This window comes from Hemiscyllium ocellatum, chromosome 3, assembly GCF_020745735.1.
Source record: "Hemiscyllium ocellatum isolate sHemOce1 chromosome 3, sHemOce1.pat.X.cur, whole genome shotgun sequence".
Classification (NCBI taxonomy): Eukaryota; Metazoa; Chordata; class Chondrichthyes; order Orectolobiformes; family Hemiscylliidae; genus Hemiscyllium; species Hemiscyllium ocellatum.
Window position 1 is genome coordinate 58261178 of NC_083403.1, and position 25063 is coordinate 58286240.

The 25063-nt window shown below is 38.1% G+C and overlaps 1 protein-coding gene across 7 annotated transcripts in view; it reads right to left on the reverse strand.

Moving 5' to 3' along the window:
- Positions 1-23917: 23917 nt before the first annotated feature.
- Positions 23918-25063, reverse strand: part of klhl32 (kelch-like family member 32) — a 253841-nt gene continuing 252695 nt past the window's right edge. For 5 of the 7 annotated variants that reach the window (XM_060820859.1, XM_060820854.1, XM_060820853.1 and 2 more), the window contains 2 exons: positions 24515-24609; positions 23918-24079 (listed from right to left, as the gene is read on the reverse strand). In XM_060820859.1, coding sequence (XP_060676842.1) covers positions 23918-24079; positions 24515-24609 — 257 coding nt within the window. The remainder of the gene's footprint in view (positions 24080-24514; positions 24610-25063) is intronic. The other 2 variants (XM_060820879.1, XM_060820871.1) reach the window with 1 other exon arrangement.

A 25063-nucleotide genomic window follows, 5' to 3' on the forward strand; every position in this document is an offset into this window, starting at 1 on the left:
GCTACCAACGCAGGAGTTGCCACTCTTTAGGCACCATCTCTTTGCTGCTGGGCCTACCTCAGGCTGGGTCCCATGCTGAATCCTCACCCTCCCTGCTGCCAGGAATCCCCTGCTCGCGCTACCACCTCACCGGTAACCGGGTGTTCCCAGCTCTGGGCCTAACAGTCCCTGGAACCACTGCTACCTTGATGACGAGCATGCCACACTGCCGCCCCTGCCCCCCCACACTCCCCCCCCCAGTCCCCCTTCTGGGTCTACTGCAACCAGGAGACCCTGGCTCTGCTGCTAGGCCAGGCAGCCGCCTCACCAAGAGTCCCGCTCCGAATGCCCTCCTCCAAGATGTCACCTTGCCACCATTTTTAAACGTCTGCTGCTGCTGCCTCTCATTGCCGGCTGGAACCATGTCCGCTACCACCATCCACAACTGCAGGGAGGCTGCTGCCATTTCACATGCGTTCTGCTCTCACTGCTATACTGATCCCGCTTTACAAAATAAAAGAATAAAAGGTGGGGGAGTCCAGAACTAGAGGGCATAGGTTTAGGGTGAGAGGGAAAAGATATAAAAGAGACCTAAGAGCCGACCTTTTCACGCACAGGGTGGTACATGTATGGAATGAACTGCCAAAGGAAGTGGTGGAGGCTGGTACAATTGCAACATTTAAAAGTCATGAATAGGAAGGGTTTGGAGGGATATGGGTCAGGTGCTGGCAGTTGGGACTAGATTGAGCTTGGGATATCTGGTCAGCATGGATGAGTTGGATGGAAGGATCTGTTTCTGTGATGTACACGTCTATGACTCTAAAAAGAGCAGAAGGATAAAGGGAAAAAAAGAAAGCAGACGGTCGTGGGTGAGCTCCAGGCTCCAGGGCCCACACACAGCTCTGCTAATCTGTCATCATCTTGAATACTGAAATGTCTGGCACAACTAAATGTAGCTCTGCTATATAACTCCCAGCAACAACGGTCTGCCCCAGTGATCAATAAACTATCACATAGAATTTCAGGCAGCTGTCCAGAATCAAAATGATCCTGTATTTGTTGTAAAACTCAAATGCAAATTTAAGTCAATAGCTGCATGGCTTCTAATAGACAATTTCTAGCATTTGTCTTACTTCCAACACTGCCTGATCCATGGTCCTTAAAGGATCTGTAGGAGACTCCTGCAAGTGGTGGTAGCTCATGAGGAACAACATAATGGGATCATTTTGCCTATAATCATCATCACTCCAAACGTGAAAAATGGAATGTAATACTGAATTTAAGTTTCATAGAAGCCAGCAGTTGGTCTTCCAGGAAGACACTAAAATACTTCTGTATGGTACTGTGATCAGACTGAATCACAACAAGGATTCAAAACAATCAAAAATAGGCCAGAGTGATGGAAGGGTGGGGTGGAGATTCATTCTAGACTTTAGTTTGAAGGAAATCCAAATAAGTTTGAATTTCTACTCCCAAATTGTATTCTATTACAATGTTAATGAACTTCAAAATAATAAGGAAATTAAAATAATAAATTGCATTCATATCACAACTTTCACATCTTGAAGCCGTCCAAAAGCACTTCACAGCCAGTTCAGTAATGAAATGTTCACTTCCGAATGTAACGACTGATTTTATGTTGGCTTGCACCAGACAATTTCTACATAGCAAGTTCCCACAAAAGGTGATGAGATAAGTAATCAGTTAAACTCTTTCTGGTAGTTAGCTAAGGAATAAATGCTGGTCTGTACGACCAGAAACATCCCAGATATTTTTTCTAAATATTTCTGTTTGCATTTATCTGAGCAGGTGGGCTTAATATCTCATTCAACGAGTAGCCTTCCTCAGTGAAATGTGGAAAGACCGATTATGAGATCATATTAACACTAATTATGAAGTAAGGGTGCTACAATTCAGCCAAACTGGTAATTATTATCAAATTGGCATTCTGGGAACTTTAGCTGATCTTAGGGGGTGCAAGAGTGTAAATTATTCAAGTTAGTGGCTTAAATTTTAATAAGCTTCCAAATGCTTTTTAAAAAAATAGATTGGATTTTTTTTAAAAGATCATTTTCTGACAGGTTAAACTGTTGAACCAAAATAAGGTGCATGGTTAAACAATCCAAAAACAATCTTCAGGAGCAAGGATTTTACTGAAAATGATGCAATTAACTTTTTTTCTATTATATCTATCATTCCATATGAACATACAATAAAATATTCTGAAAAAGCCTGAAGTAGCCTTTCATGCATCATGCCCAGAACCCCAAATAGTCAAAGTTTAGAATAATATGTCCAAACATGCATTAAAATGTGCTGTTACACAGACCATGTTTAACATCTTGTCTGTGAAAATGACATTGAGCAAGTTTGGAAAATTACACATAATTTATTTTGAAAAGTATCATAATTGGGCATGTTTATGGAAGCAGGCTTAGTATTTATCAAAAATAGAAAGGTCTGAATGCACGTGAACCAGTTGTAATTTAGTCAGTTACAATTTGTTAATTGTTACCAATTACCACAATCGGTGTGTTCTGCTCTGCTTAGGAATGTAGGAACAAATTATCAGTTCACTTAATCAACCTTCATTACTTACCGAAATGTAGTAGCTAAAAGCCTCTGTAGACCACTTATGGGACCAGAACAGTAAGATCCTCTTTCAATGTGAACGTGACATATGAACTTGTTCTGTAACTACTTGTAAAGCATAGACACCTGGGATAGGTTTTATATATCCCCTGAGCACTGACTATGTCTGAAAGCTTGAACGCATAAAGTCTGATTTATTCAGATGTCTTGGTAATTTGAGTGCTTGTGATGAAGCAGAGATAGCAGAGCAGATGCCTGCGGTATCACATCCTGAATTTAGGCCACAAGTAAATTCTGCATTTTCCAACAGTTACATCTGTAGAGATTGGTGAGAATTGTCTTTTTGTTGATCTGCATCTACAGACTAGCAGTTTGCAAGGTGACACCGTTATATAAAATAGTGAAGAGACTGTGATTTTTTTTTGACAATGCATTTATTTATGGGGTTTTTTTAGGTATCATTTACAGCAACAACCAACCTGCAGCAAATGAACGGCTTGCTTTGTTCAACCTTATCTCTGATTTATGACTACCATGACTATTGAACTAAGGCATTTCAGATTGTCAATGTTTGAGCCTTGATGGTCTGTGCTGTAGTCACCTCTGGAGAGTTTGTGTTTGTTAATTGATGTTAGCTTTCGTGGGATAACACTGGGGGTGGCATGATAGCTCAGTGGTTAGCACTGCTGCCTCACAGTGCCAGGGACCCAAGTTCGATTCCAGCCTTGGGCAACTGTCTGTGAGGAGTTTGCACGGTCTCCCCTTGTCTGCGTGGGTTTCCTGTGGGTGCTTCGGTTTCTTCCCACAATCACAAAGATGTGCAGATTAGGTGAATTGGCCATAGTGTCAGGGATGTATAGTTTAGTGCATTAGTCAGGGGTAAATAGAGGATAATAGGGTAGCAGGATATATCTGGGTGGGTTACTCTTCAGAGGGTCAGTGTAGACCTGAAGGCCATGTTTCCACACTGTAGGGATTCAATTCCAAACTAAAGGAGACTGGAGCTAATGGGCTGTTTTAAGTTTTATATAATTTCAGAGTTATTTACGAAAAGAAAACAAGATTAGATGTCATCAAAATAATGAAAACCATATTCGCATTCCTCAGCTGAAAATGAGGACAATATTTAAATGAAATCAGAAAATGTGATGCAAATTTCACAGTGAACATTTTTAAAAATCTGGGAATGTGGTGTCAGGTTTAGGCATCATCTACTTCAAGCTCTAATGATATATTAACATTAGGAAACATGCCCAAGAAAGAATTCTGTGAAGATCCACATTGAACGGCCCAGTGGCAGTGAGCGGCACATGGCACAGTGGTTAGACCCGGGTTCAATTCCCCCCTCAGGTGACTGACTGTGTGGAGTCTGCGTGGGTTCCCTCTGGTTTCCTCCCACAGTCCAAAAATGTGCATGTTAGGTGAATTGGCCATGCTAAATTGCCCATAGTGTTAGGTGAAGGGGTAAATGTAAGGGTGTGGGTAGGTTGCGCTTCGGCAGGTCGCTGTGGACTTGTAAGTAATCTAATTTGAAGGACACCCCTTTTAATTCCACACAAATCATAGAGGAATCATAGAATGAAAATGGCAGGTCTTCTTATGAACAGTGAATTTTCTGAATAGATATATTAGTGATATAAAATGGTAAGACCAGGAGCAGAAGTGGCTAGTTTGAGGCTGATCTGATAATCTTTCATTTTGCTTTCCTGCCTTTTCCCTATAATTCCTGATTCCCTTATTTAGTAATAATCTATCTCAGTCTTGAATTGACTTAATGACCAGTCTCAACAGCTCTCTGCAGTAAAGAGTTCCGTGGATTCACAATCCTCTGAGAGAAGAAATGCTCATCATCTCTCTTATTCAATAATTCTGAGATTATACCCTCTGGTTTTGGACTTTCCCACAAGGGGAAGCAACCTTTTCACATCTACCTGACAAGTCCTCAAAGAACCATGTATAATTAGGTCATTTTTCATTCTTCTAAATTCCTGGCCTAATCTATTCAACCTCTCCTCATAAGTTAGTCCCTCCATACCTGTTGAACTTTCTCTGGACTGCCTCCAATGCCAGTATATCATTGCTTAGATGAGGAATACAAAACCATTAACAGTATTCCAGCTTTGGTCTGACTCTTGCCCTGTACAATTTTTGCAAAACCTCACTAGTTTTATACTCCATTCCCTTTTTTAAAAAAAGGCCAATTTTCCACTTGCCTTCCTTATCACCCAGTGAACTTCGATGTTAGATTTTTATGATTTTTGGGCAAAGACTCCCAAATGCCACTGTTGTGTAGCTTTCTGCAGTCTTTCTCCATTTAAATAATATTTGGCTCCTATATTCTTTCTGGCAAAATGCATAACCTCACATTTTATTTTATCTGCCAAGTTTAGTCATTTAACCTGTCTATATCATTTTGCAGACTCTTTGTGTCTTCCTCACCACTTGCCAGCTACCTACCACGGGGAATGTGGTGTCAGGGGGCCGTTCAATGTGGATCTTCACAGAATTCTTTCTTGGGCATGTTTCCTAATGTTAATATATCATTAGAGCTTGAAATAGATGTTGCCTAAAACTGACACCACATTCCCCCTAAAACTGACACCACATTCCCAGATTTTTAAAAATGTTCACTGTGAAATTTGCATTACATTTTCTGATTTCATTTAAATATTGTCCACATTTTCAGCTGAGGAATGCGAATATGGTTTTCATTATTTTGATGACATCTATTCTGTCATCTGCACGTTTGGAGATATTACATTCACTTTCCTCATTCATGTCATTAATATATTTTTTAAATAATTGTGGCCCCAGCACTGAGCCCTTTGGCACACTTAGTCCCAAACTGCACCCCTACCCCCACCCCCCTCCACTTATTCCCACTCTATGTCTTCTATTAGTCAGCTATTACTTCATCCATGCTGATACATTACTTCCAACACAATGGCTCTTTTCTTATTAGGTAGTCTCATGTATGATACTTATTAAATGCCTTCTGGAAATCCAAATATGTTACATCCACTGCTCACCTTTATCTATTGTACTTGTTACTTCCTCAAATAATTCAAGTAAATTTGTCAGGCATGTTTTCCCCTTTGTGAAATTATGCTGACTCTACTTCATCATATTATGCATTTTTACATGCTCTGTGATTACATCCTTTACAATAGACTACAATTTTTCCAATCACAGATGTTAAATTAACTGGCCGAGAGTTGCCGGTCTCCTTCCCTTTTTAAATGAAGTTGTTCCATTGGCTGGTTTCCAGTCTTCTAAGTCTTTTCCAGAATCTAAGGTTTTCTGGAGAATTACCAGTGCATCGGTATTTCTGTAGCAACTTCCTTTAATATCCTAGAATACACACCATTAGGTACAGGAGACTAATTGGTCTTTAGCCCCATTAGTTTCCCTAGTGCTTTTTTCACTAATGTCTGTTACTGTATTTATTTCCTTTTCTGCTTTTTCCCCTTAAACATTTAGTAATTCGCTGTTTTTGTCTTCTATAAGGATTGAGCATCTCTACTTGAAAGGATGTGCATATTTTGACTGTATTTCTCCCATTATGTTCCGATTTTGCTTCTCCCTTCATTACTTCACCTCCACTGCCTCGAGATATACAACAAACAGAACAGCCGCACCATACAACTGGTATTAAATCATAAAATATTGAACTTTGCTAGCAAGAAATCCTGAAAAGTTAGATTTGTGATGCAATAAAATTATTGATATTCAAGGGAATTTATTTTAGACTAGTACGTAATGTATACAAATGAAAAACAGGGGTAAAATTAGGCATTCTATCCTGGTTTGTGGGTTAGTAATATCTTTATATTAGTGCTGGAACCTGTTATCCAGAATTCTCTTGCACGCTAGAACAGCAGTTCAGTCCTTCTAAGAATCCCCCCTACAGTGTATGTTTCCCCTCTAAGGTATACCTAATTAAAAGAGATTCAACCAACTTAATCGCTTATGATATTATGACAATTTGTGAATGAAAAATATTGTCCTCATCTTGCCTATGTTCTTTTTGTCAATTGCGCTAAATCTGTGTCATTGAGATATTAACCCTGCTGCCAGTGGTAATAATTTTACACAATTGTACAGTCTCAAACTTGGCTTTGAAGTAAATATTTTGTTTGCTGTTTTTGCATTTGGGCAAAGAAAAATGCCAAATATTTGGGAGGGATATTTGTGTAATATGGAGCCCACACAGCTTGCAACCAAATCCTCTGTTCATGACAAAACCCATCACGCAGATTTGTCCCAGTCTTGAACACAGGTTAAAAAAAATCTTGTTTCAATTTAACACAGTAAGTGACAGCTATTTGCTGATTTATCTTTCAGTGCAATGCTTTGATCAATCAGAACCAATCTGCTGGATAAAATTTAAGCAAAACCTGGCTGTTAGCTGTCAATCAACGTTAATAGATGCACTCTGCAATTACAATACCTCTACTAATCAGTGTGCACTTGCCAACTAAACTCCATCGTGCAGGTTATATTTCGATTTTCTCCTTGAATCGGTATTCTTGTGAAATGTCTTAATGAATACAAGACAAAAACTTTAAGCAAAATGTATCTTTTTATGCAACATTAACGTATTTCTTTGAATAAGATATCTTATTAAAGTATTAATTCTCAGAAAGTGATTTCTTCATAGTTTTGATAACATACTTGAACTTTTACATATAATTTTTCCATTGACAACAAACCCTAAAAACAGATAAAGTACTACAGATGGCAGAGATCTAAAATAAAAGCAGTGCTGGAGAAACTCAATCGATCTGGAAGCATCTGTGGAGCAGGAAACCGAGTTATCCTTTCAAGTACAGTATAACTTTTCTTTGGAATTGAAATGGGTAGAAATAGTATACAGCTATATACTGGGGATAAAGGTGAGGAGGGTCAAGTAGAAAAAAAAGAAATTAAGCACTGACTGGAGGTGTTTCCACCAACAGTCACCCAGACTGTGTTTGGTCTCTTAATGTATAGGAGAGACATTATAAGCAGTGAATGTGGGAGACCATTAGAAAGAAGCATAATCAAATCACTGTCTCACCTGAAAGTTGTATTTAGGATCTAGGGCAGCGAGGAGTGAGGAGATAATAGGGCAAGTGTTGCATCTCCTGCTATTGCATGGGAAGGTACCATGGAGGGCATAAAATAGTGAACCAATGTATTGCAAGGTGAGCAATACTTTCAGAACTCTGGGAGGAAGGGGTAGATGCGTTTGATAGTGGCGCATGCTACAGGTGATGGAAATGGGGAAGGATGATTCTTTGAATATGCAGGCTGGTGGGAGGGGGTGGTGGGTGGGTTGGAGGGGGGGGAGCATAATGAAACATGCTGCCAAGAGAAACCCTATTGTGTTTCTTGGAGAGAGAAGGTGTGAAATCAATGTGGCAAAAATGGGATTTGACAAGTTGATAACCCTATCCACTACAGTCGGGAAAGTTCTCAGGGGAGGAAAAAGAAAGCCATGTCAGAAACACCTCCGTGAGAGGTGATATCATCAGAACAAACGTGACAGAGCTGTAGAAACTGGGATAATAGAATTCTTACAGAAAGCAGGAATTAAGGTGATGCCTGGAACCACCATAAAGAATGCACAACGTTGCAAATGGTAAAAGAAAAGATGTTCATGTTATATCTATGAACTCTCCCATAAGTCATGCTGAGACTGAAGAACCCATGGGATTTCACAGCTCTATTGTTTCAATTGACTTCCCGTTTTATTATAACTTACAATTATGTACTTTGTGGAGATATATATTGTTATTTTGAACTACAAAGAGTAATATTTCCAGTTTTAACATTGCTGAGAAATGCCCACTTATTGTAAAATATATGAGCTTGCAGTCAGACATCATATTTCCACAAAGATGTCCAATCAGTAAACAAAACAGTAGCTTCGTTCATAATTTTCTCCGTCCACTTAAGTTTCTCATGGCTTCACATCCCAATGTAGTTTGCATAAGCTTATCTGTTTTGTGTGATATGTGTAAGGAGGTAATCCTTGCTTGTTCCTACTCTTTCCCACTTTACAAAGTAGGTATCTGATTTAACTTGGTGTCCATGCAGTCAGTTTGGAGAATAAAACTTGGTATGGTTTCCACTACAGTCAGTTTATTAGAAATGGAGGACTATTTTTTGCTACTGAACGACACTGCTTTATCTATCTGAGATTGAACAGTCTGAGGTGGTTGATATGACAAGAGTGAGTAACACATGCAGGTAAAATTGATAATGAGTGGGATCTATTACAGAAAAGATGCACCCATCGAATGACATGACAGACCAGTTATAGCTGCCAGGTGAAAGATGTGTGACAAGGATAGCTGAGCACTAGTTTTCTACCTGGACAACAACTGCTTCTGAGACGGTCAAAAAAAATCATGTCAAATTATATTTACTGTTTTAAAGTCTGTCATGTCTCAGGATGTCTATATAGGTTTACATTTGACACAACAATTCAATATTCAGGAAAATACCTAGTTCTGTCAGCAATCTATGTTGTGTTTGTTGATCTTAAAAAAAAGTGGGATTGTGTCTGTAACAGTTAGCTGAACTGTTAACTGAAAGACAGCAGGGTGTAAATATCCAGGATTCTCGTTCCTGAATATGATCCAGTGTTCCTAGTGAATTATGTTTCTGTGTAGACATTGGGTGGGAAAAGAATTGGGCATCTTTCCCACATCCCTGTGGTTGATATCCTGCCAATATTTATAATCTGGGTTCCTACATGAACCATAAATATAAGTTGAAGTATAGCTTGTCTAGATGCCATAGTATGAGTCAATGCATTCAGTAGTGAAACAGTGAACATTAGGGAGACCAGTGTTTCACAACATTGAGGCATTCTAGGTATTTGTGCTGTGACAGCATAACTTGAGGAAATAAGTCTAAAAGTGGCAATTGAAATGTGACATGAATAAAAAAAGATTATTCTCCTATTATTGAATAATGGATATTTGATCCTGCATGCTAGCAAAGATAGTTAAATATAAAAGTTAGTAATTTTGCTAATTGAAATTAGGTAAATATCAGTTTAGCAGCAGACGTTAAAATAAATAGAAAGTAGCAGCTAAGGTCAAACACCTCTATGGAACATCAGAAAGCCATTTGCAAATATTTCAAATACGGTAGTTATTCTGATGTTCTACCAAACTAACCACAGGAGTTCAAAAGGGATTCTGTGGCAATATATTCGATGAGAAAGCTAGTTTGGATCAAATCTGATACAATTTGTACCTCGTTTATGGAGGAAATAGGCTTGATGGGGCAAAAAGTATTTGATGTCACAAACATTTCTACATTCTCTTCAGAGTTTGGGCCATTGTTCCTTTTCTCCTGGTAGTTTTGGGCAACAGCTTACAGGTTAGGTCTTGGTTGATGGGACTAATGGAAAGAGCCTGCCTATCTATTTTGTTTGTATCCAATTTTGTTTTCTTGTTTCAGTGGTGGATTTTATTTTCTTGAAGTTCATCGAGAGAGTGTTCACTAATGAGGCTTCAAATCTCTTCCTAATAATAGTGACATATGACACAAACATTAATATACTGGAGGTGATGTACGTGCTATGGGCTAGGAAAGGCAGGAAAGCAAAAATGTTGAATTGATTCTAATTAAGAAAAACAAAATACTTTTAAAACTCTATTAGATAATTTCACACAAATGTAAAACAAAATGTTGTTGATATAAAATTCATTTTGACAAACAGGCTCAAATGCACTAGGTCACATTGTTCTTTCCAATGAAACTGTTAACCTAGATGCACAGAAATGTGTTAACTGAAACCTAGACTCATGGAGAACATTAACAATTGAACAATTCCATAAACCAACTGCAATTATGAATCCCAATCAATTCTTGGATAGAGTGAAAGATGCATGAATACATGATCAATACTGTGAGCTAAACACCCATCACCATGAGGGGAGCTATGTCACCTTTCTGATGAATAACAGCAGGAATTGGCACTTACTTTGTAGTTCCAAAGCTTGGAAGATTAAAAGACCAAGATAAAAGGTTATGGAAGACTAGGTGATCCTGCAAACTGTGAACTGAATATAGTTCTAAAGCCTGGGTGTGAGATAGTGTGACTGGGAGACTACAAAAAAGGACACTATTGAAGATTCAGGATTGTTATCATGTGATGAAAGAATAGGGGCTAGTTATCTTTAGACTCAGGGATTAGAAATCAGGGTACATGAGTGACTGTAAGTTTAATTTAAATCTTATAGGGATTTGCATCATGTTTTTGTTGATTTAATGAATTGAAAATGGTCAGTGGCCTAGTTGGACCAAAGAGTCTGTTTCTACGCCTATATGGAAGTATATTTTCTGAAATTAAGGATTCTTATAAATTTTACTAAATGTTGGCTTTGGTGCACTATTCTGAGAAGGTTAACAAATTTCTTAAACAAACAAAGTTCACAAACTCCAAATTCCTGAGTTTCACGTGGTAATGCTTCCAAAAGCTCAAATTTAGAGTGGGACCCCATTTCCTTGGATGTCTGCTCTATATCACAAGGTAATTTCCGAAAAGAGGTTGCAGGATCACAAACAGCCCCTTCCAACCTGACATCAATAGAAGAGGTGGGACTGACAAGAATATTTTCACCAAGTGAAAAATTGTAGCTTTGCCATTTTTGTGATCATGAGAAAGCATATTGATATGATACAAGTATTTTTAATTTACAAAACAGGAAATGTTGACTATGCCTGTTTCTGAATCCTGCTCTACCTCCTGAATTGATGGCTATAACCTTTTAATCTATCCATAGTTACCAAGAGAGTATAATTACAATCATCAAGAACTACTTTCAAAGGTCAATATTACAGAAACTTTGCAGATTTCAAATTGACAAGCAAATGCTACTAGTATAAGATAAAACTAGACTTTTTGGCTGTTCCTGTATTGAAGGTATTCCAGTGATAGTTGTATCTTAAGATTTTAAAAGCATCTGCACCTCAACAACTGCTTTAGAAATGTATCTTGCTGATCACTTTAATTTGACATAGCTCTTAAAAGGTTCATATGCATAACTCAAACTTGTGCCAGTTCATATTCTGAAATTCAATTCAGTTGTCTCAAGGTGGGGAATATATCCAAAACTCAGGAACTTATTTTTGTAGTAAAAATCTTGAAAAATCAATCTTTGATTTCAGCTCCTGGGTAATAGACAGTCACCAATACCTTATAATTAGAAATCAGTAGCTTGTACGATGAAGGATTAAGAAGCAATGTTTAAAATTTATTTTATTACATTTATTTATGTAAACCTTTGTACAGGCACCAAACAATGTGCATTATAGATAGCTTTTCTCCTGTTGTTTTTTTGTTAAGGAAGCCCATAATAAAAATATTTCATGTCAGGTAAAGCTTTGCCTGAAGGTCTGATTGATGTTATTTCTATTCCACCAGAAAAATGTATTGAATAGTAGAACTCAGTTTAAATAACTAGACTAATATAGCTGCATTGTTACAATCCTGATTGGTCAAATATCAAATTGGTGCATTTCAAACTGAGCTTCAATGCAATGTTGGACTTCATCCTAACAATACTGATATTTCTTATTACCTGCAGTATACAGTTTTATATCTTTATAATTACCAGGAATGAACACATTGAAGTTGAATGAGAATAAAACATATATTCTACAAAATGCATGGTAAATAATGAGGCTATGTTTAGACTATTTCACCAAGGTTGGTGAATTTCAGATTAATGAGTGTCTTATTATGAATGTAAAGCTTATGAGTCACAAATACCATAACACAAGAGAAGCATGATGGCCTTTTGCACAACAGATGAAACTTGAACAGTATATTAACAATGAAGCAACATGGGATATATTACATCATGTAATCTAGACAAATGATACTCAACTCCATTAACTAGCTTTAATCTTTATATTCTTGAGTAGGATTGTAACAACTCTGCGATAAAAATGTAATATTTTAACTTTCAACGCTTAAGCACAAGATACAGACTATATTTGGGGTTCGCAATACTGTTATTTTGTTTTGATTCTTACACCAGTCAATTAAGTGATAGTAAGATAATGTGAAAAGGTAAAGCAACTTCCCGACTCTCCAAATGTTTAATAAATATCTCATCACATGAAAGCCCACTCTACTTTATTTCAATGAACAGCCTAAGCAGGAAACCAAAGAATAGCATTTTGCAGTCATTATAGAATCAGGCCAATGAAACCAGGACTTTTTGTCATGAGCAAAAAATCTGCCCCACCAGTTCATTACCCGGATGGTGAGGACCAATATCTAACCACACATTCCTATTACAGACCATTTTTTAAAGCTTTTTTGCAACCAGATTGAAAGAAGTGGTTCTGCCTTAAATGCACGATTAACATGAATGTTAAATTTCAGCCAATTCTTTAAATGCCGTGAAGGATTTAGATTTTTGAAAACAATGCTGTAATGATGTGATCAAACTCTATACATTCCTCCAAAAAAATACACCAGTTCTATTCACTGAATGGTGCATTATCAGACACTTTAAAAATTGTTGAGAATCCTTGATTACACTGCTTTTGATCTGAAGAAAACAAGATGCCACACATGCACTGAAACATTTGCTGGCGAATTTCACTCATTAGTCTCTTGATTGTTGAAATTTAGGGCCCCTTTAAATCTGTGTTTATTTAGTATTCCACATTCAGTGTTTCCTGTGTAGCATTTAACTGTATTACAGTAGTAATTAGCCTTCCAGAAGCATAAGCAAAAATGTATGGGTGCCACATTATCCTATTAACAGTGCAATATTTCAAAAGTAAGGTTTTGTTCTTGAAGGAATGAAATTGAATCTTCAAAAGGTGGTGGGCAAGGGTACAATAGTTATCTGACATCATGAGTAGCTGTCCAATGGCCATTGACCAAAAGGATTCAGATGATTGATTGTCACAGAATAAGCTATCTGCCCCTAGAAATATGGTACATCAGCAAGTGCTCAGGGGCAGAGGATAATTCTTATTGTGTCATCTTCAATAGGCAGATCTTTTAGGCAGCAGACCTCAACTGACGGTCCTCAAATCGCAGTCCTCAAAGAGCCAACTTTTCCAGATGGAAGAATAGGGGGAAGATCCAGGGCAAAGTTTCTAATATCTCAACTAATGAGCAGGATGCTTCCTAAATAACTTCAATGCGATTAACCCTTTTCATGCCAAGAGTCTGTTTGTCTTCAGGTATGAGTGAACCATCCGCACTGTCAAAATTTTATACTTTATTTTATCATAATAGCTAATGTTTCATATCTAAGCTGCTGCTGCTTTAACTCAATAAACTGTCAGAACATTGCTACAAATTGTCGACTGCCTATATTAGGTAATTGTTATCACAAAACCTCCAAAGTTATATCTGTGAACTCTCAAGTCAAAGAGCTGATGGGATAGTCAGCTTTTTCCTTTTATGACAGACAAAGACAATGTAAGTGGCCACCTGAATTCCTAAACATTTGCAATTTGCAGAGTTAGCTGTGTGATAATTCTTCAAGATCACTTGCAAATGACTTCTCAATTTGCACTTATTGTTCAAATCTAGCTGGCCTGGAGATGTTGGTGAGCTAACCTCTTGAACTACTGCATTCCTTCTGCTGATGCACTCCTAGAGGAACTTGGGTAATGATTTTCAGATTTTTAACCTAGGAACAATAAAGGCATTTCAATATACTTTTCAAGTCAGGTTAGATTTTTTTACTTACTCGTGGGACATGAGCATTACTGGCTAGGCCACTATTTGCAGCCTATCCTTAATCTGCTGCCTTTGTCATTCTAGAAATGCAGGGTTGGAAGATGCTCTTAAATAAGTCTTCACAAGTACTCTGTTGCACCTTGTAAAAAGTACTTAGGTTGCCACTGTGCATCAGTGATGCATGACATAATTGTAACTATCCATTAATTTAAACATTTCAGTATGTGTCAAGCCACAGTATTTATATGGCGGTTCAGCGTAGATTATGGTCAATGGTAACCCCAGGATGTTGATGGAGAGGAATTCAGAGAAATTCCATTAATTATCAAGAGGGAATAGTTATATTCTCTCTTGTTGTAAATGGTAATTGCGGGCACTTCAGTGAAATAACTATAGTTGCCAATTATCAGCCCAAGCTTGAATATTTATCCAAGTGTTGATGCATGTGGATGTGGATTGTTATGGTATAAAGATAATAGTGAAAGCTACTAAATGCAATACAAGCATTAGGAGGGAAGATCATTGATGAAGCAACTGAAAATGGTTGGGCCTAAGACACTACCCTTCCTTCAATTATTGCCTGGGTTTGAAATGATTGGCCTTCGAGAGCCACACTACTTTTCTGTGTGCTAGATATTGCCCCAACCACTGGAGAATTTCTTTTGTTCCCAGTGACTTCAATTTTCCAATCACAACATCCTTGGTACCAATCAGTCAAGTGCTACCTTGATGTCAGGCAGTCATCATGATAGAAGAACTTATCTCTTTTTACTCATCACTGCAACAAGGCTGGAATGAGCTTTGGAGCTGAGTGGACTTGGCAGGACCCTGACTGAGCATCAGTGAGTTGGTTGTGATGAGTAAGTACTGAGTGTTTAGACTGCTGAATACTTCAGGAAATGTTTTTTATTGCTGCTTGATAGTGGTACTAATGCCACACCCTATCATTTTGTTGATGATTGAGAGTAGACTGATAAGTTAGTAATTGCTGGATTTGCCCTGTTTTCTGTTGAGAGGATTATCTGGACAAATTGTCCATATTTCCAGGTAGATGCCAGTGTAGTCGCTTCAGTAATATCATCAGTGTTGTTAGGGACCAGAGCCTTTGCACTACCTAGTGCCTTCAGCCTCCTCTTGATATCATGTTGAATTTACAAATTGGCTGAGAACTTGCATTTATGATAGTGGCAACCTCAGGTGGAGGCCAAGTTGGATCATTCACTGCTGGTTGGTTGTTCCAAATGCTTCAACCTTGTCTTTTGCACCTACGTGTCAGGCTTCCTCATCATTGATGAAGGGGAATGTTTGTGGCCCCTCTTCCTTGGAAGGGAATTTGAAGGACGTGCAGTATTCCCATATACCTGCTGCCCTTGTCCTTCAAGGTGGTAGAGATCATACAAGCATTCAAAATTGTAGCAGAAGTAGATGGTTTCTGCACTGACCCACAAAAGAAAACATCCTTTCGACATCCAATTTGCCAAGACTAATCTTGTGGAAATCTTGACTATGTATAACATCCTTATGTTTACCTTCAATTCCTGTCATAACAAAGGACAGCATCCCATTAGCCCTCTTAATTACTTGGCGTACCTGCACGTTAATTTTAAGTAACTCATTTACTTGAACATCTAGATTCTTCTGCAACTTGGAATTCTGCAGTCATTATCCATTTAATAATCTGCTTTCTTATTTGTCCTGTCAAAGTGAACAACTTCAAATGTTTCCACATTATGCTCCATCTGCCAGATTTTTGCCCACTCACTCAAGGCTCTCTGTGTATAAGTCCTCCTTGTGTCCTCTTCAAAACAAACTTTCCTACTATGTTTGTATCATCTGCAAGTTTAGCTGGGGTGCCCTCTCTTACAAAATATCAAACATTGGTATCATTATAAAAAGCTGAGTTCCCAGTACAGGTCCCTGTTGGACCCCACTCTTCACAGATGTGGATGGTGTTACCCAAGTTAGAAGCTGCAGTGCACCTTGCAGATTGTAAACAATAGACCACCATAATGATATAAAATGACTGACTTTTGTGAAATCAGCATTACTATTATTATAATGAGAGTTATACATTGTGAATGATCGCACTGCATTAATTTCAAATGTGTGATATAATATTTTCATTTGGAATTTCGGTAGAGGGTCATAAGTAAGTATCGGCTTTGAAGTTTTATTACAAAATACATTCATCTCTTTGAGATCCAAAACACATAACTAATACTGCAATTCACATTAATATGCTTTAGAAACATTGAAGGACATGCAACATTTAAGCTGTGACAGTTTTCTGGAAAAAGCTGTTCAGTCTAGCAAATAATTGTTATTTATAAAACTATTAAGATTATAACCATAATTTCAATAAGATGCCTTTGAAAAGGTACTGTTCATTTTATATTGTTTTATAATCTTGACAACCAGGGATAGAAGACTTAATGAAACTAGTGGAAGATTTTCTTGGCAGTTTTCCTCCTTCCCTAGCCTCCTGATGAAACTATTAAAATTCACTGCCGAGGGAAAGCATTAAGGTGATACTGGAATTATGGTCAGTGTCTAGAAGACTTCCATTTCAACCAACAGAACATCCTGACAATATACAGCTCTGTAGCAAGGAAGATAAAGCATCACTTTCAATGTTCATAAAATCAGAATTCATTTTTTGACTATCTTGAATGGAAAATCTGATAGAACGTGGGAGCTTGTATGAGGATTTAGATACTGAAGAATAAGATGATGCATTTGACCAGTTAAGAAAGCAGTAGATCAGACACATCAATGTTTGCTTTGACAAGCACTGTCAACAGGAAGGGTTTCGTGGTTCCAAAGCATTTAGTCAAGTTCTGGACACAGAAAACTTTGCAATCATTTAATGTCCATCTTTAATTCCCCATGAGATGGTGGTGATGAGCTGCCTTCTTCAACTACTGTAGTCCGTGTGGTGTAAGTACACCTACAATGCTGTTAGAGAGGGTTTCCAGGATTTTGACTTAGTGGATTGTGTAGGAACCGCAATACAGTTCTAAGTTAGGATGGAGTGCAACTTAGTGAGGAACATGTGGGTGGTGGTGGGGCTATGTAGCTCCTACCCTTGTCCTGCTGGACAGCAGAAATGTTAGGTGCTAAAGACAGAGGTGTTAGGCATGGATCAGCAAAGGGGATGGGGGTTGTCAAATCCAGAGAGGTGGTCCGGTAGATGGGGAGGTGCTGTCTGGACTGTAGCAGGAAAGGGTGTTTGGGTCATAGAGGTCAGGGATGAGTTTCAATTCCAGAGCAAAGGAAGTGGGTGTTGGGTCTGAAATGGAAAGGGAGCATCAGCTCCAGAACAGGGGGAAGGAATGTCTGATCAGAAGTAGGGATAAGAGTTTAGGTCTGGCAGTAAGAAGAGGGTCTAGCAGTGGGGAAAGGTGTTGTCATGTCCAAGGATGTTGTCAGGTCCTACTCAGAGAGTGATGGTGTCTGGTCTGGTGTCAAAGGTGGAGGGTGTGTTGTGTTAGTGCCTGTAGGGTGTAAAGGATCTGGCATGGTGTAGGTATCTGGTTAAGGGTGTGTGAGGTAATTTGAGGGTCAGTTTAATAGCTACTGAAGTGTTAGACTAGCTATTTAATCGGTTAACTTTCCTATGTAATTCATTCCTTCGCTCCAGAACTGCGCTCCAAATTATACAATTTAAAACATATTTTCACAGAGTTAAGGAGATCCACAGCACAGAAACTGACCCTTTGGTCTGACTTGTCCATGCCAATCAGATATCCGATATAAATGTAGTCCCATTTGGCCCATATCCCTCTAAACCTTTCCTATCTATATACCTATCCAGATGCCTTTTAAATGTTGTAGGTTTAGAGGTAATTGCCCAGCAGAATCTTCAATATCCCAGTATGCTTCTCCCATGCTTCAGAAAGGGTGATCGGGTCGTTAGAAAATCTGGACTATTAACATAAAGGATGTCGAGAGAGATATGCTTAGGCTGCAAGAAGTTCAAGCGAAGAAAGATGAAGGATAAACAAAGGAAAATAGTATTGATTCGAATGAATTGTTTTGCGCAGTGATTAGATTTGAATTTGTGAATCAGTGAAAATGCAGCACATGAATTAGAAGTAATTCTTAGAACGTAGGTTTACAGGGGTATGTTTCAAAAGAGGTTCTGATGTTCGTAACACTGTGACACTTGTATTTTTTTTTCCCAGGGCATTCATGGTTTAAGGAGGGTGCCAGGCAGATTTCTCTGAAAACTCATCTTCATGACATTACAACAAAGACAGGAACTTGGTTTCACTCATGGTGAAACTGGACACTCGGACACTTCGCTTAGGAGAAATTGAAAAGTGAAAACGTATTTACAAGTACAGAAGTTTTTAGGAACACACATACAGCTAAGGAAAATCAGGTTTTCAGAATGCCTCACGGAGCCAGGGACCCGGATTCAATTCCCGCCTCTGGTGATTGTCTGTGTGGAGTTTGCACATTCTCCCCGTGTCTGCGTGTGTTTCCTCCGGGTGCTCTGCTTTCCTCCCACAATCCAAAGATGTGCAGGTCAGGTGAATTGGCCGTGCTAAATTGCCAAATAGGTGTGTTAGTTGGGGTAAACATAGGCTAGGGAATGGGTCTGGGTGGGTTACTCTTCAGAGTGTTGGTGTGGACTAGTTGGGCCAAAGGGCCTGTTTCCATACTGTAGGGAATCTAATCTAATCTAATCTAAATCGATGCTTAGCCAAATTGCAATTGAGGAATTTTGGATGTTGGGAACTCACAACAGATCTTCTGAACAGCAAGGAACAATGCAAGGGTGACATCTTTAGGGAATGTTGAGAATAGCAATGGGAATGGAACTCTGGGTCATTTTTTTCATCTTTTCTAAATTAGATTGGTTAAGAAAGATTTTGTGGTCAAAAAAGAGTAGGGATTCTTAGAATGTATGCATATTTGAATACAATACTTGCAAATAATCTGGTCCAGAATAATTGGAAAAGTATCAGATCAAACAGTGCAAGACATTTAAATGTGAAATGGACAAAGTACAGAAAAACTCTATTCTAACCAGGAGTGAATGGGCCAAAGCCATGCACAAATAGGAGATGGATCGCTAATTAGAATTTGAAAGGAAAGGATTATTTGTATGGGAAATTTCACAACCATAGAACACGAGATGTGGGCTGTCCTGGACACACAAAGCATTCAGATAATTAATATACTTTTTCTTAGAAAAGTGTAATCATTGTTGTTTTGTAAGAGACACAACAGTCAATTTTACATTCTGAAGCTCCCCAGAACAATAATGAAATACAGGCCAACTGCCATACCTGTGGGTCCACTTTCCGTGGTTTCAGTTACCAACTGTTTACTGAGGACCAAACATATTACAGGGTCCCAGAACCAGGGACCAGGGAGCTGCTGGAAAGATAAATTTCCCATTTAAATAAATGGGTTCGCGACTATCCGCAGTTTTGGGCTTTGATGGTAGGTGTTGGAATGTAACCCCATGGGAACAAGGGTTCTACTGTATTCACCAAATAGTCTGTTGATTGAGGAAGAAACATAGGTCAAGCCATTGGGGATAACTCCCTACTCCTTTTCGAAATATCACCATGATATCTCTCAAGTACAAATGAGAGGGCAGGTATGAGACATTTGGGAAGATGGCAGCCTTATCAGTGGACCATTCCATCAACACTATGCTGGAATATCTACTTTATTTTTCTACTCATGACCTGGATGGTACAGAAAGAAAGCCACAAAAATAGTTCCAGGCACGAAGGATTTTAGCTACAATGATAGATATGAGAAATTGTAATTGTTTTCCTTGGAGAATATTGAAAGGTAATTTGATAGAGATTTTTCAAAATCATGATAGCTCTGGACAGAGTAAATAGGGAAAGAAGTTCTTATTGTAAAAGGATGAGAATAGGCGGGTGCAAGTTTAAGTTAATTGGTTAGATGAGGAAAAAAAATTATCATGTGACTCTTAATCCCTTGTGTGTGGGGATGGCAATATTGCGGAAGGAAATCTTGCAGGTTCATTAGAAAGGGAAATAGCAAAGGCTTTTATTAGTACAAAAGTAGGACAAAAAAGGATGAGCTAATTTGGAACCACAAGGAAGCATCACATGCTACGAGAACAAAAGAACGGTTGAACAAATGTTTTGCACAAGATTTTACAAAGGAATGCAACAGTAGGATTGCTGGTGGGATGTTTTCATTTTTATAATAATTATATTTGGTTACTCAAGCCAAACAATTTTTGGCAAAGCAAGAAATCATTTTCTTATGTCAGAGAGGAACAAATTATGTTAGAGTAATTAGGTAGGAAAGGCACATTCTAAAATGATCAAATTAAAGTGTCTGCATAGCTAAACTGAGATGACTGTTGTGGATTCTGAGGTTCCTGTATTGGTGAATGACAAAGTGGGGCTACCCTGGACTCTCAAAGGAGCTAGGGAGTACTTGTATGCAAATGCTGATGAATTAAGTCCTTTGAGAACCAAACTGTCAGGTCTATGGTACAACCAGTTACACTTCATAATATAAGCAAAGCAGGAAAACCATCCGGCAGATACCTTTCACTCTTATGATGCGATGCTCTATGCTAGTGATAACAGGCTACAACAGATAGCCAGTAAGCACATAGGCAGCAAGGTTTTCTAGTGTTAGAATTGCTTGAGGTCTTCCTTCAAAGCCATGGCAGTTTTCACTCAAAGTCAGCAGCCATCCATCAGTCATGCTGCAATGACCGGAATAGCACTGTGTCAGAGCACCAGCTCATATGAAGGCACACAGTGGGCAAGCAATAAGAAAAAGTTGCTTATCTGACCATGTGTGCAGTATAGAATGATTTTATTTATCAAATTTGAAATTTTATCTCATTTTGGTTTTTGTTTTTGCAAAACAGGATCTTGTCAATTGCAGGGAAGATAAACCATGAGGATTGTTCGTGAATGGGAGATCCAGCTCTGGTCCTGTACAAAGATGAGTTCTTTGTGGACAGCTTGTCCTGAAATGGATTTTCCAGGTTGCCTTCTGTCTTGCTCATGTTTCTGTTGCTCACTGTACTCGTTGCTTCCCTCATGATTTGATGATTGTAACAAGCACAATGCATAACAACAGCCCACGTTGCTGTGAACTGCAGGGCTTCTCCAGTGAAGTCCAGGCAGCAGCCGTGTTGTTTCAGCATGCCAAGGTATTTTTTCTTTTAATATTCATTCATGAAATGTGAGACTTGGTGGCCAATTCAGCAATTATTGCCAATTCATAGTTTCCCAAAAGACAATTAAAAATGAATGATATTCCTGTGTGTCTGTGTCATGATTAGGCCAAATCAGGTAGGGATGGCAAACCTCTTTGTCTAAAGTTACATTAGTGAGTCAGATGGATTTATATGGCATTCGATAGTGGTTATATAATCACCATAATTTTTTTTAATTCCAGATTTTTATGAATATGATCTTTACTATCTGATATGGTACCATTTAACCTTATGTCCCCAGAACATTAGTCTGGGGTTCTGGATTGCCAGTTCAGTGACATTCCCATTATATCTACTCCCAAGCTCTATCATAATTTGTCTGACAGCACAGATTTCATTATATGCATACTGTGCAATATGCATGGGTTACACGCCAAAGACATCAAGCATATCATCAGTAAATGCATAACAAATGTGGGATTTTATAATGTTATGTCTTAAGATGTCTTTTTTCAATTTTAAGTGAAATGGAATGAAATAAGATGGTGAGCTGCTCATAAACCTCTGCCTGGAGACAAGCCCATATGATCTTGTTGCCATCTAGAATAATGTCTGGGCCAAAAAAAAAATGAAAATCAAGAGGCAAGTTTCAGACCTTGAGAAAGGACTGTCAGTTGGTATGTGAACCCAAACAGCGACAAGAACAGGAGAGATATAACCTTTAACTACACTGAAAAGCAGAAAGACAGACTGCTTCCATTTCAGTTAGCAACCACGTAGGCTGTTCATGATAGGTGGTGCACTAGTTGAAGAGAGAGAACCTTTAGAGATTTAAAAACCAAGGATGGGTCTTGCTACTTGAATTTGTTTGAAGTATACTCTGGAGACTGTGTGGAATGAAGTTCAAAGGACAATGGAAAATTTATCCTGGCAGGGAGATTGCAACTAACTATGAAACTAGGAGGGGTTTAAAGCGTAATTTTTAAGGCTATGTATGTGCTACAAGCATGATATAAACTTAAAATTCTTCAAAGTATTTTGTGTGTTAGTTAATAGAGAAATACTTCATTAAAAAAATTGTTAGTTGCTTGTTAACTTTTTTTGTCTATGTTAAATCTGGTTGGCTTGTGACAGTTTTAAATTATGTTGCAAGTCAGTAATTACTCTGTGTTACAATGTCAGCTCAAATGCAATGGAACAAGCAATTGTCACAGAATGAAGGCATTACGATTACTGCCAGGACACTACCACATTTACTTGCTTGATTCACAGCCCCTCAAGATGTTGAGGGGCTAGAATCTCTTTCAGTACCAATAATGAGACATGATGCTCAAAAGCCATGCACCAGTGAAAAGCCTGGAATCCTAACAAAGCATGTGTTCACTTCAGCTGCTTCTCTTTGACAAGAGAGATTGGTGAGAGGGTATCTGTTGCCCCTCTTACTCAACAGTGGATGGCAAACTTCAAGATGCTGCAAATATCTCCAGCTCCAGCTATTGCCATTGACAATGATATCCTTTTCCTACTCTCAGATTTTGGGTTGTCGCAGATTTCAGTGACGAGTTCTATAATCAAAGGAAATCAGCATGCAATTTCCTCCCCAGAGGGGTGAAGGAAAGAGAACTACTTACAGAGTCCCTGGGCAGACCTCCTGTTGAGGCCCTTTCCCCATCTCCTACTTGCTTCTTACAGCTTCTCATGCTCTGCTTTTGACCTCTGTTCATTCTTACAGTCATGTTGTATTCCAAGGAGAATGTCTATTAGTGCATCCGTGTCTAGTAGCAACTGGTTCATATAAAAACTTTGAAGTTAGCAACATTACTCCTTATAAACCTTGGCAACTTTAAACAACTATAGAAAGTACCAAGCATTTATAGAATTCATAACTCAACCGACAACTAGCCCATAAACAGTCAATGATATCTTACATCTGCTGGGCTGCTGAATGAGAGCTCAATTTGTGAGATTTAGACAGGGCATTGGCTGGAATGCTGAGCTCCAAAATGGTATGTTTGGTGTTAAAACACTGTTGTATGCTACCTGCCCTGCACATCTCTGCTGGGTGTACATTGTGCACACACCAATACCCTCACAAATATGGCACCTGACATGATTCACCCACAAAATGCGCAGTGCTACCAACCACTTTTGATCCATACAATCAATAACAGAAGCTATCAGTCCCAATTTTGCATGGCTTGTTTTCTGAAGAGGCAGCAGTTGTCACAGTACTTTTTATATATTGAATAGCCAATCTCAAGGAGAACTTAAATTATTTATAATAGATTGGTGAAAATGCAGCCCACCTGTGTGTAATCTTGACTGAAATATATGCAATTGGATTTAGGTTTTGAACTACACACAGAAAATAGTGAAAATATCAAAACCACTGTAGTTGTCACCTGTAACCACTTCCATTCACGTTACACATAGATCCTATAAGTTTGATGCTCTCACACAGCACCTATCCTGTGGTGAGGCACTTGAAGTGTCTGAAGATTAGGGCAAGTAAAGTAAGGGGCAGGGAGAAAGCATCCTGCTATTCCATTGGAAGCAAATGGTAGTGTTGGACCATAAAACACTTCTTCCTTGCCTTCTGTACTGACATCCAGAACCTAAAACAAAAAAAAAGGGAATTACATTTATGTTTCACATATTTATAAACATACATATTTAATCCCAAATCTCTTTTGAAATGTTCTTCTTGAAATTAACCATCTTCACTTATTTATTATTTATTCAATCTAGACTTATTATTAAGTGCAATTTATATGAATTTTCTAAAATCTAAACTTAAAATAAATCCATATAATATTATTGAGTCAAGTTTGTATGGTACAGCTTCTACAACTAAGTAACCTACAGATTTACTTAATTATAGTTGAATTTCTTATTTAAACTAGTGAACAGTTCTTAATTGATATGTGTACTTAATGCATTCTGTAATATCTTGAAGAATAGACAAAGAAATTAATAATTTCCCTTCCTCATATCTTAACTGGTACTTTTTAAAATAAAGCCTGAAGAAAGAGACAAACCAAGACACTCACCTGGATACATGCTAATGGCTCATTGGTCCAGATGGAGTATCCACCAACAAGATAAATTCTTCCATTGTGCACAGCTACACCAGATTCATTTTGGCCTTTTGTGAGAAAATGCAAGGCATTAATTAAATAGCTTACTCAAGTGATTATTTATAACTTTGTTTAAATATCTTGATGTTTAAGTTTCATTCAAAGATATTTTCCTGACCAATGAGTAAGATGCTGTATTAAAGTGAAGTTTCAGCCGATTATTTTTCAATAGACTACTTAGAATAGAGATGAATACATTTCTGACTATTGAGGAAATAGGAATAGAGCATGAAAGTGGAGCTGAGATGAATGGTCAACTGCAATGAATAGCAGAATAGATTTGATGTGCTAAATAATCAATGTCAACTTCTATTCGCTTATGATCTTATTGGTTCTTAACACTTCCTTTAACTTTACTGCATCACCTCTGGGGTATCTATTTTGGATTTACTGTCACATATAAATTAATAAATTTGTTAACTTAATAGAACAGAGAACAAAAGATTCCATTGTTGCTTTGTA